At 41.8% G+C, this 16,133-nt stretch overlaps 1 protein-coding gene across 6 annotated transcripts in view; it reads right to left on the minus strand.

Annotated features, from left to right (window-relative positions):
- The window catches only part of GPAM (glycerol-3-phosphate acyltransferase, mitochondrial), a 30,355-nt gene extending 24,795 nt beyond the window's left edge, over positions 1 to 5,560 (minus strand). For 2 of the 6 annotated variants that reach the window (XM_056494694.1, XM_056494693.1), the window contains exons 1-3: positions 3,774 to 3,796; positions 2,624 to 2,754; positions 587 to 709 (exon numbers count right to left, since the gene is read on the minus strand). In XM_056494694.1, coding sequence (XP_056350669.1) covers positions 587 to 709; positions 2,624 to 2,725 — 225 coding nt within the window. In that variant the 5' untranslated portion in view covers positions 2,726 to 2,754; positions 3,774 to 3,796. Of the gene's footprint in view, positions 1 to 586; positions 710 to 2,623; positions 2,755 to 3,773; positions 3,797 to 4,123; positions 4,283 to 4,461; positions 4,487 to 5,434 lie in introns of those variants that run through there. The other 4 variants (XM_056494698.1, XM_056494695.1, XM_056494699.1 and 1 more) reach the window with 4 other exon arrangements.
- Positions 5,561 to 16,133: the final 10,573 nt, after the last annotated feature.

Here is a 16,133-nt window from a genome sequence, read left to right on the forward strand (position 1 = left end):
ATCAGCTTGTGCAACCTCTCTAGAGCCACCATCTTGACACTGTTCCCAGCAGACAAATATCCCCACTACTACAACTGGCAGTCCTGGTTTCCAGGCTGGGTAGAGAGGCAAGGAATCAGCCAGGTGTAGAAAATTAACTTGCTCTCTCAAGTACAGGACTGAGCAAGTTGGAAAGGAACCATGCTGCTTAACTTCCAAACTGTATTTATTCTGTGGAGAGAATTAAAGTGTCCTAAAAACAAACTTTCACACTTTTATATGCTTCAAATTCCCATTATTAATCTAATACACAAGAAAACTTTTGTATCCCATTTCCTAGTAATAATTCTGAGGAGCTTGAGAGTTTTGTGCAAGGAGTAAGTCTGCACTGAGAGGTGGAAGACTAAGCATCAAAACAGGTGTGTGCCATCATGGAATTCCATGACAAATTAAATGCAATCACAAACAACAGTGAAAAACTACAGCATAGTTTTAATGGAGTAAAAACATTGTGACCTGAATTCTGAAAGTAAGGAAACTACTGCAACTTCACTATGCTGCAACTATGCATTATTGTCAAACATAATCCATTCAGTAATCTCCTTACCCGGCTCTGGGGAGTGCATACATAGCAACATCGCCCCACAAACGGCCTTTTCCTGCTCAGCAGAGCCTCCTTCCATCTTAAAGTGGCAGATCGGAACAGAGTGGGACGAGAGTTGCACTCTCCCTGCAGAACAAAAGACCACTGTGTTAATATGCAGAAATATGTGTTCTACTCTGTATGAGAAAGATTTGAGGAAGAGGAGTTGCCAGACACACACAAAAAATGAACCCTCAATTATATAAAGCACAATTTTTTTCCAACACTTTGCTAACATTTAAAAAAATAAAAGCAAAATCTCAGTGTTGCACTTATGTATGCACTGCTGCAGGGGCTGATAAACAAAATTTTAAAAGGAATGATAACTAATTAAGAAACACCAAGGAAATTGCCAGCTGAGAAAACTGAAAGAAATTAACAGTACACTGCATTCTCAATAATGTAAAGGTGCTTGCAATAAAAGCAAAGTATTTTAAGGTTCAACTGAATATCACCCTGTAAAACTGCAAGAAGACTCAGTGTATCCAAAATATTAGCTCCATGGACTCGGTAGGCACTTGCAACAGTTTCATGCAGAGTGATACCAAAAAGTGCATTCTCCAAAGTTACACTGTCTATCTAAAGATTACAGAACAAAAAAAATCCAGAGTGACTGCATTCACAGAACTCATTCTCTGTGTTAGGACATAATGCAAAAATTGTAGTTAAGTATATTTTCAAAGACCTTGATTTTTTCCTTTAAAGTCTACTGAATTATTGCTTGCCTGAGAATGAGAACTGGGTTGCCATTTTAAACCACATATTTTATTGAGAGGAAAAGTTACTTTCACTACTAAAAGAGAAGTTACGGAATCAAACCAAACCCAAAATGTTGTTTAAAATAGAACATTTAAGTGGCAGAGCAGCAGGGTAGAACCAAGATTGGAAGACACAAATACAGACCATCACATACTCAGCCCAGTGATAAACTCCCAGAAAATCAAAAGCAATGCTGAATATGCTTAAAAACTAAATTGTGCATGTATCACATTTGGCAAGCAGCATGAACTGGCAAATATTCCAAGACTAACTCTTCCATCTGAAATAAGTATCAAGATGCTAAGCCTGCCATAATCCCTTCTCTATCAGCTAATGCTAACTCCAAAACAACTTTGTAACAATGCCATCTTCCTTCTGCTTGCCTCCAACCCTTGATGTACACCTCCAGCATTTTCTTACAAAATCTCCTTTTTATCTCTTCTGACTTGCCTGCCCTTATTCCACTTTCTCACAGACCCCTTGGTCTGTGAGCTTGCTGTTCCATGGAATTTAGATCTAGCTAGATAGAAATCCCAGCCGTCAAGACATCTGCCCTTTCCCTCAACTCTGACCATGTTTCCAATTCTTCCTCTGTATCAAGTTCAAACTCCTCCTCTCCAGATCCATGTTTAATTCCTCCTGACCTATGCTGCTAAACCAGCTACCATCACCCCAGTCCCCATGTGGCTCTTTGGCTCCACCCAGACCACTCTGCTCACTGCCTTCTTTGTCCCCTTCAAATCCCAAGACTCACTCAATGGAGGACACAGACTTTTAATAGGCTCCTTATTTATATGCACCAATTTTTTTTCTGTCTCCTGGACTGCATGGAAAGCTCCATGGAAAGTTCAATGCCTATATGACTGTGCAACTTCAGCATCAAGCTCCTTTCCACCTGCACACTTTAAACTACATCACCCAGAAGAGCAACAAGCTTCTTATATGACTTTCTGTTTGACTTTGGCCACTTTAGAATGGGATTCTGTACATTTACTGCTATATAAAATGATTAGCAACAATACACTAGAAGACTATCAATAGAGTTTGATAGGACTTTTCTAGCAACATTATTATCTGGCACAAAATTGAACTGTTGGTTCCTCCTTACAAGTTAAATTAAAACCAAACTGTACCATGCATGAGAGACAATATTCCTTATCTTCATAACAATAAAAAGTCCACCTTCAACTTGAAGAAATAATAAAATAAATACAGCCAGTAACATTCCCAATTTTTACTTACCCACTCTTCACTGGAATGCTTACATCTACTGATGCTGCAGTCTGCTGAGGTGGACAAATAGGAAACATCTATTGTTCCAAGGGACAAAGCAGTTTCATCCATGACACAGGAGTAGAACTGAAGATCACACGCTGCAAAATAATAATGCATGCATATCTGTATATTCATACATTTATATGCATGCACAGAAACACACACCTAATTTCAGAGATGGGCATCTAGCAATAAATTAGCAAACTGGTATTTTTTCACTCTTCAGTAAAAATTCAGCTCCAAAGATGCTTCCTTGCAGCTAGAAATCAGCACTATTTTAATATGCTAAAGCACATTTGACTTCCATAAACACAGCTTCCTGCATGCTTTTCTCTCCCTGCTCTTCTTCTCATAACAGGTCACTACAGTGCCTTTGTAATTTTCCACTGTTCTTTACTGCATGGTTTAAAGCCTGCAGCCACAAGGATATGCATGTCAGACACTTTCATAAGTTTACTATTCTCTTGCACTGTGACCTTGCTCTTTCATTATTTGCTTCTCAAGGACACCTATGACCCACAAAAACAGTCATTAATGTTCTCACCTAATCCTATCTCACAGTATATTTTATGTGTCTGGTCTAGCTGTAGTCAAACCATTTTGCAAATTCCTCGGGAAGAAGTGCTCTGTAAAAAAAGCACACCTCTAAATGTGAACACGGTGCTGACAAGTGACATTTCAGTCTTGTGAGGTTACAGGGCAGCAAAGAAATCTAAACTTATTATTTTGAAATTGAAGTTTTGTAGATAATATAATGAACACAGTAAATAATTCTCCCTTGGCCAAAGAAAAAAGGAAAAGCGAACATACTAAAACAACTTAGTGTTGTACAGTGTATTTGCAAAAGTCTGCAAATTAAACTGTTTTGTTGTTGAGAGACGCTGAAATAGGAATCCCAGCATTTTCAGAAAGAGAAAATGTAGAGAGGCAATACCTCCTCTTCATGTGTCACTGTAAGGAAAGTTCTACCACGGCCCACTGGGGCCATCAGGAATGAGACCGTTCCCATCTAACAGTGCTAAGATAACACCTGCAACAGCAAGACCTAAAACTTTAGTCCAAGGTTTTAGCCTTTCTCAGTGCCTTCCCCAAGTTGTCACAAGCCACCCCGTGATACCTGCATGCAGAGAGCTCCCACTACAAACCGGAGTCTGAGCCAGTATAACCATGCAGACCATGCATGTCCTCGCACAGCCTAAGTACCTGAGCCATCCCTTTATCTTTGCTGCCTCTTACATTCAATCCGCCTATTATTTAAATTAGTCCTCAGGTAAATTACTATCTAACCCTCCCAATAAGAAAAAAAAAAAAAAAAAAAAAAAAAAGCCTTGAAACATCAAACGCTGGAATCGAAATGCGTCCCCCTCATGCTCAAGGTGACCTTGGCTGCACCGGTATACACAAAAGATGAACTTTAAAAAATACGCAGTTAAGAGCCCGTTTGAGCAGCAGCAGCCGCATACCTACCTGTGAGCCAACCCGCCCCCCGAGCGCCCGCTCCGCTGCGGCGCTGGCGCTGTTCACCTGCCGGCCACCGCCATCGCCAGCAGCGCTCCGGGCTCACACGGCTCTCCGAGGCTCCCTCGGCAGCGCTCCGGGCTCCGGCCCCGCCGCTCACCACACCTGCTATAAATAAAACCGTGCCGCTGAGAGCGCTGGGGGGTGCGCAGCGCCCCGGGCACCGCCGCTGCCAAGGGGCCGCCCCGCGCCACCCCGGCCGCCGCGAGGGGCGGGCGCCAGCCGCGGGCAGGGCAGGCAGCGGCCCCCGGAGCCCCGCGGGGCCGGCCGAGGCTCCCCTCGCTCACCTGGCCCCGCGCCCTCGGCCGGCCCGCGCTGCCCCTCAGCCGGCCCGCGCCCCCGCACCGCCGCTGCCCCGGCCGCGCCGCGCCGCCCCTCCCGCCACGCGGCAGCCGCTGCGCTGCCCCGCCCCGCCGCCGGGGGCAGCACCGCCCCGCCTGCCGCCCGCCCCGTGCGCACCGCGCCGCCGCTCCGCCTCCTTCTGTTCCGCTCCGCTTTGTTCTGTTCCGCTCCGCCCGCACCGCCGGCCTCAGCCCGCGCTCACCGCGGGCTCCGCTGCTCCCACAGCCCTCCCGCCGGGCCCGCCGCGGCGGCGCGCCTGACGCGACTTCCTGAGCGCCCGGCCCGCAGCGCGGCCCTGCCCGGCTCCGGGATCCGCCACTGCCCTCACACCACCGCGGGCCTCCTTCCCAGCCCAGCCCTGCCCGGCTCCGGGATCCGCCACTGCCCTCACACCCCTCACACCACCGCGGGGCTCCTTCCCAGCCCAGCCCTGCCCGGCTCCGGGATCCGCCACTGCCCTCACACCACCGCGGGGCTCCTTCCCAACCCAGCCCTGCCCGGCTCCGGGCCCCGCCGCTGCCCTCACAGCCCTCACACCACCGCGGGGCTCCTGCCCGGCTCCGGGCCCCGCCGCTGCCCTCACAGCCCTCACACCACCGCGGGGCTCCTGCCCGGCTCCGGGCCCCGCCGCTGCCCTCACAGCCCTCACACCGCCGCGGGGTCCATGCCCAGCCTGCCTGGCCCCGGGTCTCTCGCTGCCCCCACAGCCCTCACACCGCCGCGGGGTCCATGCCCAGCCCAGCCTGCCTGGCCCCGGGTCTCTCGCTGCCCCCACAGCCCTCACACCGCCGCGGGGTCCATGCCCGGCCCAGCCCTGCCCTCACACCGCCGCGGGCCCGTGCCCAGCGCTGCCCGCCGCCACCGCACGGTTCAACACCGCTCCCGCCGCCCCAGCCCAGAGAGAGAGCAGCGACTCACGGCTCGTAACTCTCAAATCTGAGCTGCCCAGCGAGAAACGCTGGAAAAGTGATGTGAAATGGTATTCAGATGGGTTTGCAGCGACTCAGAGCTGCCGCTGAGAACAATTGCGGAAATTTCGGGACAGGTATCGATCTGCCTGCCCGGCCTTGCAGCGGTACCAGTTTGCCTTTTACTGAGCGCAAAAGTAAATGTTGATCGAGATTGCTGCATGTAACCAAACAAGGGCGAGAGTGTTTTTTGGCTTTGGCATTCTTGGGCTATTTAAAGACAGTTTCTCTGCGGCTTGAGTTACAGCCCGGCAGGAAGGCTCGTGCCTACATTTCTTCTTTGATTGTCCAAATCACAGCAGTGCAATACAGTATTGAAGTGACATAATAAAAGATACTGCTTATGCTAATGCAAATACTTTGCTCAGAGATTTAAATAGCACAAGGAGTTAGTTTTCCCCTTAAGGTCTTCCTTCTATATGTTGTTTTGAAATTATTATAAATGAGAATTGTAAAGTAAGAATTACAATTGCCTTTCACACATAAAACAAAAAGGCGTGAGATGTGATAGACAGAAACCTAACTGCTGCATGCATAGGGGAACTGCTCTAGTTCCCACAACTGAGTGCCTCCAGGGAATACCACTGGAGTATTAGTGCTGGTAGTTTACAAAGAGCATTATGCAGTTTGTGGGTTAGAAGGGATTCTGAGTCCAAATTTTTCTCCTTCAGCAAGGAAAAATATTTTGTTGCACTGTGGATGTTGGAATGAAAAACACCTAACTTTCAAATTTAAAAATATAAAAACATACGAGCTAGTGAAATGTACAACTCATAGAAAGTTTGTATTTCTGTTCAATAAGCAGTCCAATATTTGTGTATATCAAATAGTTTTCTAAAACATCACTTTTCCATAAAGAAAGGACAATCTGTAACGGTACTTCTTAGAGCACATTCACATAGTAAAGTTTTCATCCCATTTTCTCATAATCTGTGTCAGGAATTCCAAATATGTCAGTTCTGGTGAAGGAGAGCTGGTGAAGTAGTGCCAAACACCCACTTTCTAGTTTTGGTCTTGCAAAGGAACATACCCAGAATCTCTGGCCACTTCTAAAATACAAGCCCTTAGCTGTCCAGCTTTATAACAAAGCTTTTGACTTGACATCAACTTTTTCTTGGAGTGATTTATTGAAGATCAGTTGGGAAAGGAGGCAGATTTTGCTTTCAGCTGGCTCTGCTGCAGTTAAGAGAAAATTTGTGGGGGCTTCTCTAATCAGAGCCAAGGCAGGAGTCTGTGTATCACCAACAGTCACAGTGCTACTGTCACATCTGTGCTCCCTTTGCTTGCTCAGTGCACATCTCATTACCTTAGTGGAGGTCAGAGAAGGAAACACCTGTCTTTGATCTGGTGACCAGCAGCAGGGCCAAATCCCACACTCAGGGTTGTGTGGTGTTTGACCCAGAGGTGTTGAAAGCCTCAAAAGGGGAAGCTCAGAACTCCACACAGAAAAGTGAAATCCAGTATTACCTCCTGTGATTTTGTAACTCTCTTTGTATAAGGAGCAGATCACAGAAGCAAAGTCCCAATAAAATGTTGCAGCCCACATCCTCATCATTGCTTCCAGCGTGAGTCTACATGCAATGAGGGGAGTCAGAGCCTGAATCATCTTAGAAATCACAGTGGAGGAGATGATTCAAGAGCTGGATTACATGAAAACTGAATATAACAGATGGCAATGAATGCTTAGATATCGAGTCTAAGAAAATGCAGGAAACATAATGCCATTAAAATCCTTACAAATGTCAAATAATTTAATTGTTTCACTGCACTTGTGTTGTTATTTGGGAACTTCCTAGTAGGTACTTATAAAAGACCTTTAATACTGCTTACACACAACTTAACCTTCTCTAGGTGTGGAATCACATTGATTTTTCCCCCCTTCCACTCATGAAAATAGGGGATCAAAGAGGGCACTTGTTTTCAGTGTGCTATGGTGTAACTCCAAGCAAACTCTCAGCCACTGACTGTAAAGCCAGCTTGTCTGCTTTGCTTCCTTCTATAAAAGATGAATTGTAGTACAATTAAAACCTAACATGGAACTTCTGGCATGTCTTTTCATTGAATGCTTTTACACTGGTATATTTTTACTGGTTGCAAAAGAGTTATTTCTGTGATATAAGTAACACAAAAATCAGAAGAAAAGTCTCAATGGCTTTGTCATAATTTTGTGCAGTCTCTAGAGTCTGATTTTAGTATAATTTATGAGAAAACTGCTTAGGCTATTCTTTAGACTGTTTTGAAAAGGAAACAGATACAGTGAAAAGCAAACAGATACAGTGTTTTACTTAAACTGTGATTCTGTGTAATAATGAAAGAATGTTTCTTGTATGAAAGTGGAGCAGTTTTCCCATTTCTCTAACCTTAAAAAATTCTTGGCCTATTGTAAAATAAATACAGAGATAATTTTGTCACTCGTTTGGAAAAGATCCTGAATTAGTCTAATGGGAATTGCAGCTGAGCAAGATCTTTTTACACTTGTATAAATCCTCAGGCTTAGTTGTAAAATCTCATTTCAGGATTGAAAGCTTGATGGTGATGTTATGTTGCCATGGAATCAAGCAAATGGGAAAAATTTTGGAATGCCCCGAAGGAACAGACCTTCAGAGCTGCAAATACTGCTGGATTTTGCTTCCAGAAAAGGGAGATTCTATCCTGCTTCCATTGAAGCCAATGGGAGGCTTGCCACTGATCTCAGTAGGAGCGGGAGCATGCCTGAGTTTTGCAATCAGTCTTTTTAAAGTCCTTAAACTGAAGTGTTTGCCGTGCCAATGAGTCCAGGGAGGTGATTTGCATATGATGGCAAACAAGCAGAACCCTGGCTTTGTGTGAATAAGCTGCTGACCACATTCGTGCATAGCAGCCTGCAGAGGAGAAAGAGCTGGCAGGACTCTTTTTTTCTAAAATAATGATTAGTCCTTCCTATGTTTAAATTCCTCATGAAGCTTCCAGTGGAGTTCAACAAAGTACCTGTTTGCTGGACGATTCTGTGCAGAGGAGGAGGGAGCAGGGACAAGGGCACTTCTTTTTACATCGGCTTTACCCTGGGTCTGTTCTCTGAGCTCATTTCCAGCGATTCCCATGATGTCACTTTTAGTAATGGAGACATGTTTACAAAAGAGTACACAGCATCCTCTTTAAAAAGAAACTTGCAACTTGGGGAGCATTACAAAAGTTAGGAAACCAAAAACTGTGTGAGGAGGGAGTAAAGATCCAGACAAAGGTTCTTTGTTTGCAGTGACCGAACTTGACCTCACATGACTATGAACAATAATGAATATGCAGTTTGGCAGTGGCAGAACTCAGTGTCAGCAGTATTGCCTTTGGTGTACAATATATTAAGAGCATCTGAGAGTGGCAAGTGGCCACGGAATGGACTGATAAGATTGTATGTAAAAATGGTTTGGGTATACTTTATATCTCCTTTCAAGACAAATGATTTTTTCTTTTCTATTTCATCCCCCTTATCTTGAGAACAAATAGAAAATTCATTCAGAGTACAGTGACTCTCTCCTATGTAATATATTATGTTTCTGTAATTTTGAAAAGATAAGGGCATTTTTTCCCAAGCTGCTCCTAGCTTTTCCCTTGAACTTGTTATTCACATTAGTACAAAAAAAAAAAAAAAAAAAAAAAAGGCTCTTTTGTTCTAACAGAAAGATCCAGTATAACTGGGTTAAAACCAGTGTAACTAACTTTTACACTTCCAACCTTATCACTATTTTTCTATCAAGAAATTACATACATACTTGTGTTTTGTACAAATCAGAAAATCTTAACTATCCAAAGGGATTTGCCACCATTTTAAATTTAGCAATGCAGAGTGGCAGAATTTGGAACAAGATTTTCCCATACTTGTGCCTTGAGCAATTATCTGCTATAACAATGCAGGCTTCCCCCTGCTGCTGTGAGCAAAGGGGATGTGTTAGGAGGGTGGTTACACTTTTCCTCTTTTGTTTCTTGAGGATATTTGCAAAGCTTTCTCTCCAAGAGCTGATTATACATGAAAAACAACAGATGAAGCAATTAATTTACTGCATATAGGCCCTAAATATTGTTGGGTATTCCAAATTATTATCTATTTGTAAATCATTAAGAATTGGTATGTGCAGGGGACTCTGGTGTTTAAAGGATACATTGCATTTGCAGGTATTTCAAGTTTCACTATTAACTTTATTGTCAAACTCAGTAAACTTGTACTTGTCAATTTCTCTGCAAAAAGCAAAGACTTTCTTCTAATCTAGTTCCCTCTCCAGGAATCCAGAACTGCTTTATACCCTTTCAAAAATGAAACCAAGGAATATAATAGAAAACAGAGAAATCTTAGAGCGAAGGGCAGTATGGGCCATTTGGAAAAAGATGGCCTCTCATAGAAAAATCACAAAATAGTGAAATTGCTGTGACTCATCCTTGAGTCACAGAACTGTGAATTGTTCTAGAAAAACAAACCCCCTAATTATTATGAGGTTCTAGGTAAGTGCTTCATCAGTATCTCAAAATGAGGCACTTTTCACTGCTCAGGTTTGCTCTATTGTGCAGCTCTTGGCTTTAGAAGAATTTGTCACATCTTGTAAAGTACTGTAGATATTGGAAGTTGGGATCACAGACAGCTCTTTCAACAACAGTGCACAAGAGGCTTTGCAACAGATTGTGTGACCCAGCCAGGTGTTTAATCAAGTGATATCCCATCCCTTCCCTCATTTTCAGGTATTTGGGACCATAATCAAGGCACTGCTGGGTGTGACACTGGAAGAATCTTAATGCCTTTGCTGTGAAAGACACAAGACCTGATAACTGGGAAATTTTCACAGAATTTTGGAGGCATCTTCTGAAACAACTTGGGAGTGTTATGAAAGTTGTTTGGGCATCAGTTCTGCTCTGATGCAATGGTCCTGATGCAGTCAGCCATATATTCCAATGAAGGATTTACATTCTCAGTATTTTCCAATCCTTTATGTGATTATCTCTTATACAGATAAGCAGAGAGATACCTCCAAAGGGCAACACTCGCTGCTCCCCAATTTATCCAAGCAAACAAAATGGATTTACTGATTTTTTGCTTTGCAAAAAGCACAAAGTAACTAAAAATCCCCATAGATGTCTAGATATATTTCTTTTTTGTAAGTCAGTCTCACTAAAAAATAGAAGGTCTCTAGGCTTTAGTTTACCATAGATATATGTAATTTATTTTATGTAACTGAAATTTTATCTATGACACAATCAACAAAAAGTAAACTATAAATGTTGTCTCAGCATGACAAAATTAACTAAAAACCCTGACAAAAAGAAGTTTTTTGCTTTTGGCCTTCTCTCTGCACTAATCTGGCTACACCAGTTGTTACATTCCAATTCTGACACTCGAATCATGTTGAGCAATTTTCCCACAGTGTGTTTCCCAAACAAAGGCATTTTTCTCACTCCCACTTATGTGTCTCTTGCATCTGGGAACTGCAGAAAAATGTCCTGAAGTCCTAAAATCCAGCCAACCATTGAACTTGTATTGCAATGCTAGATTTCAAAAACTATGGGTGATCATTTGACCAAACTGATACCATTGACCCAGCAAAAGCATACTTTTTCAGTTACTAAATTACAGATATTCAACTCATATCATGATAATATCTTACACAGGCTTTTTTCACTGATTGAAGCATAACCTAATACTTTCTGCTCACCTTATACCTTCATGAGAACAGAAATCTTTTTATTTGTATACCCTAAACTCTTAAATTTCCTAGTTATTGCAGGTTATTCACCTGAAGTGGCAGAGGCCTTGAAAAGGGTATAATCTCTTTCTAGAGATGATGTTTTTGCAGGTCCTGTTTTTCCCCTTTATAAAACAACAGAACATATTACTAACTTGGTGTTTCACACATGACCAGCCATTGCTTCAGGAAAATGACATGGGTCACAGCATGACAGGCTGGATGCATAAAGCTGCTTGTGGGCTAAGTCACCCTACAGCTCTTTCAGATTTAGTATAATGAAGGGTCATACATGCCTACCTTATTCTTACTACACTTTCCCCTTTCATTATTTCCACAGGATGAATAAAGCAAGAGTGGTTTCTGGAAGATTGTTGTTTATTTTACCCTTATCTACAAAAAGAGACTAGATATTTCCTGAAGGAAAGCACCCCAGGCTGTAGGACAGGGATGTTTTGAGCCAGGTCTTTAGAGAGAGAGAAGTGACTGGCACCTTTGTCATCAGCTTAATGCTATCAACTTAACCTGAGGTACAAGCAAAGATTATATCAGATATTGGCTTTAAAAACCCTGTCTTTCAGAGACACAAAGCTACAAAGAAAAAACATTTCTTCCAGCATAAAAAAATTGAGCAAATTTGAGCACCTGTTTATCAGCATAATTTACTGAAAGCATAAGTAGTTCAGGTAAATTAGAATTGATGTTAACAGGCAATAGAAATCAGGTAGAAAGACAAGAAGAGGAGCCTCCTGAAGCCACAGTGTCTTATTTCTCCTGAGGAAAACATTAGCAAGCTGCTGATAACCACTCTGCATTTTGTGGCTGAACTTTTTAATTAATGGTATGGATTGGCTATACTGGTGTAATTTTATCATAGAATCTTAAGGGTTGGGAAGGAAACTTAAAGGTTGTCTAGTCCCAAGCCCCCCTGCCATGGGCAGGGAACATGTCCCTGTAGACCAAATTGCTCAAGGCCTTATCCAACCTGGCCTTGAACACTTCCAGGATTGGGGCATCCACAACTTCACTTAGCATCCTGTTCCAATATCTCATCACCCTCACATGAAGAACTTTTCCCTAATATCTCACCAAAGTTTCCTCTTCCAGTTTGTAAATATGATTATGATGATAATAATAAATTATAAATATTATATTTATATTATGAAATACCAAAAGTAATGAGCAGACAAGTGCACTTTCAATGTGCATTCAGAAAACTGCTTTAGTGGTTAGAATATACTGGGCATGCATCTGCCTCTGGCTCTTCCTTGCAAAAAGTTTTCTTCTCGTCTTGAGCTGCTGTGGTGTCTCTTGAGATCAAACTGAACTTCCTCAATCAAGCTCAGCTGTGTTTCCCCACCAGCTTTTTTCACAAAAGAACTTTCTGTTCATTTGCACCTGTGACATTTCTCAGATACATTTTTATGGATAGTTAGTGTTTAGTATTTCTTACATGACACATGTTTAGAAGGTGCTAATTAAGTTTGTACTTGGGAGGCCAGGTTGGAAACTGGAGAAAGCTCCTGTGCACTTAACAAGTAATTTCTGGAACAATCTTCCAAGAGAATTATGTTGCAAATATCAGCCTCAAGTCCAACCTACATCATGGCATCATCTGACATTTTTGACCATTCCTCATTCAGTTTCAGCTCCTCTGGTAGATCATTAGTATGTATGGCCAGGAGGTACCATCAGTAATCCCACCCAGTGTGATGAAACATGAAGTAAAATTTCATAGCTTGTTTACCTAAGCAATACCTGCTACTAAAAATAACTTGGTTACTATATTTTAACTAATACTTCAAGGACTGGCATAGATATCTTATCTGCTTCTGATCAGCCCTCAAAATAAGCGCCAATGTATTTTGAAATATTATTTATTTTCTAATCTGGGCATTTTAAAATCTCATAAAAAGACAGATGTGGAGAAAAAGTAATCCATGTCTGTACTTAGAATATTTGGAAGCAGAACAATTAAAGAATCTGTGTGCCATTTTGCAAAGTTGTGGCCAGTAGCATGATACACTCTGTCTTTGCTTCTCTGCTTTTTCTGTTCCTCTGGGTACTCTATGTAAGATGTTTCCTGACCATAGATATATGTGATATCCCTGTGGTCAGTAAATATTCAGAATTTTAAGAGGCTCCGTACAAAGTAAGGTGTGCATTTTCAGAGGACCACACTGAAAATATATCCTGATGGAGCCCTCCAGTGAAGAAGTGCCTTAAATGTAACTTGTGTTTGCTATGAGAATTCAAATGAATCATTTAGAATGGTGTTAAATTAAGTATGGAGAAGGAGGTAATGTTATAGCTAAAACATTTTAAATTCCAACTGTGTCTACAATCCTTCTGATTTAGACTTAAACTTTCATTTTTGCTAAACTGTGATTCCTTTTCTCATATCCATTCTCTTAAACTTTTTCCATTTTATGCTACATTCTGTATTTAGTGCAATGTCCAAGATATCTTTAGACTTTTTCCTCAGTACAGATCCTGACTTAGCCTAATTAAAATTAAATAAAAGGGCTAAAACAGTAAACTTAATATAAAATAAATTAAAAATCCCTCTTTTGAATGTTGACTATGTCTTCTGATCTCCTCTCCATTTACATGTTATTTGTATTTCAGCTTATATAGCCTGAGATCCTTGGGGTAAAATCAACCAGGAAAGCTGCATCACAGTGGTGTATGGTACAAATATCCCAAAACTTCTCTATTCTGTTAGAGGACAACCACAGGCACTTTCTGAGCCCTATTGAGTTTATACTCCACACTTGTGTATTAACCAAGCACTTAACTTATGCAGGGAGGACTTAATGAATGTAAAATTTATTCAGCTGAGAGTAACCTTTGAAACCAGGCTCACACTATCAGCTGTGGTTTGAGCAGGACACCTCAGGAGCTGCAATCTATGCATCCTTACGTAACAGGCATTAAGAAGCAGTTACACAACTTAATGCAAACACCACCAGCAGATGAAAATCCATGGCACAGACAGGATCTTGAGTAATCATCAAAGCAGTGCCAGAAAGTAAATTCTACCTGCAGAAAACTTTTTTTTGGTATTAAATCCATTTCCTGAGATGCTTGGTAGTTCTGTTGCTGGTAGCCTTAATAGTCTGCCACAAAGTGGATTTTCATTGTGAAGTTTCTATCCTTCAAAACCTGTTAATACAAACTTTGATCAACGCTGCCAGAAAATGTGTGTGCAATTCAACTCATATCTTTACTGGCTGCAATAATAAACTTTTGGTCTAAAACAAACATGTCATTAGCAAACAAGGTACTTCTGTGCACTGAGGTTACTTGGGCCTCTCTCCTGCTCTCATCCCATTTTTCACTCACTGTTCAGACACTAAGAGTTTGATGTCTGCCTGTCTTCATGATGCCAGGGTAATGCAACTTTCTCAATTTAGTACAGGGGTAGAACATACTCCATTTTTTAGTGCACAAAGTTTACAAGCGTCCTTTAATTAAAACTGTTACAGGCAGTACTTTCATCTCAGAGGTTAACTTAGGTTACAGGGTGTGCCTAAAGTCAGGCAGTTATGGCTATCCACATCTCTATTCTAAACTGAAAAAAGAGTATCTATCTTTGCAGTACCTTCAAAATATTTTCTAAAGTTGATGTGATTTCTTGGTAAATATGTTTCATTTTTAATGAAAGGAGCATTCCAAGCCCCACTTTAAATACTTCATAGTGCAGAAGTTGAAGTGCTATACAAAGTATTATATAGTACAGGCTCTGGTCCCTTTTACATCAATAGAGATTGGGATGACTCCAGATTTCCACTGGTATAACAAAGTAAATTTTTTCCCTCAGCCAAGAACAGGGATGACAAGATGAATATGTGGTCAGAAATTCTATTTGGAAGATGAATAATTTATCACAGTTTAGCTAGGTGACATCTTTAGAAAACATTTAAGTATTTAAAACATCATCAGGCCTCAGAGAAGACACAAATGGTGATTTTTAGTCTGTGACACTGCTTGCTTCCTTGACTGATGTATTCATAATGAATAGAGGTGATGCTTTTGAATCAAATATATTTAAACAGCAATAAAATAGTAATATTGGATAACTAAGGCAGACAGGGATGGGCTGCATTAAGGGGGGTAGGACTGCTGAAAGAAGTTTGGGGTTTACCTTTTTCACAGCCTGATAAAAATCCACCCATCCAACTTTCCTTCTAACCCACCAGTCTATTTGCTCTGTATCCTGTTTTAGTCTTCCATCTCTCCAAACATGGACAAAACACTCCAAACACTTGGACATGCTGAAAGAAAAACATTCAGTCCCTGAAAAGCTTACCCAACAAAGCCCAAAGACCAGGTTTAAGAGTCACTGAAGACCTGAGCCTTCCTTGTTCACCTTTTCCATTTTATTCCCACCTCTCAACAGAAAGAGAACACACCATTCCTTTGGGATTTTTTTTGTTTAAAACATGCTAGTGGCAAAATACATCCCTCATCAGGGAGATGTGCAGTGATCTAGAGTGCAGAAATGATCCATCTGAAAAACAAGTCCTCATCAACCATCACACTGGTCCAACTGCAGTGGCAGAGGAAGGGTGTGAGGAATAACTGAGGGAGGGGCAGGAGCTGTGCAGAGTAGCAGAGCCATTAGAAGAAGTATCTGTGGAGCTGTGCTCAGACAGTCACATCCCATTGCTTGAGAGGAGCAGCATTGTTTCCTGTCATTGAAGGAGAACATAAACATGGGGGAGGGAGGGCCCCAGAATGAAAACAGACTTCATGGAGAATGATGTCAAATTGTGGCTTTAAAAAGTATATATTTTACATGATTTTCCAGGTTAGGGCTCAATTTTGTTTTCTGGGAATAAAATAAAAAAGGAAAATAGCTTAAATATTGAATTTTTCTCTCATTTAAATTCCCAGTTAAAAAAAAAAAAAAAAAAAAAAAAAGAAACACCAACAGTTTGTTTG

This window comes from Oenanthe melanoleuca, chromosome 6, assembly GCF_029582105.1.
Source record: "Oenanthe melanoleuca isolate GR-GAL-2019-014 chromosome 6, OMel1.0, whole genome shotgun sequence".
NCBI classification, from domain to species: Eukaryota; Metazoa; Chordata; class Aves; order Passeriformes; family Muscicapidae; genus Oenanthe; species Oenanthe melanoleuca.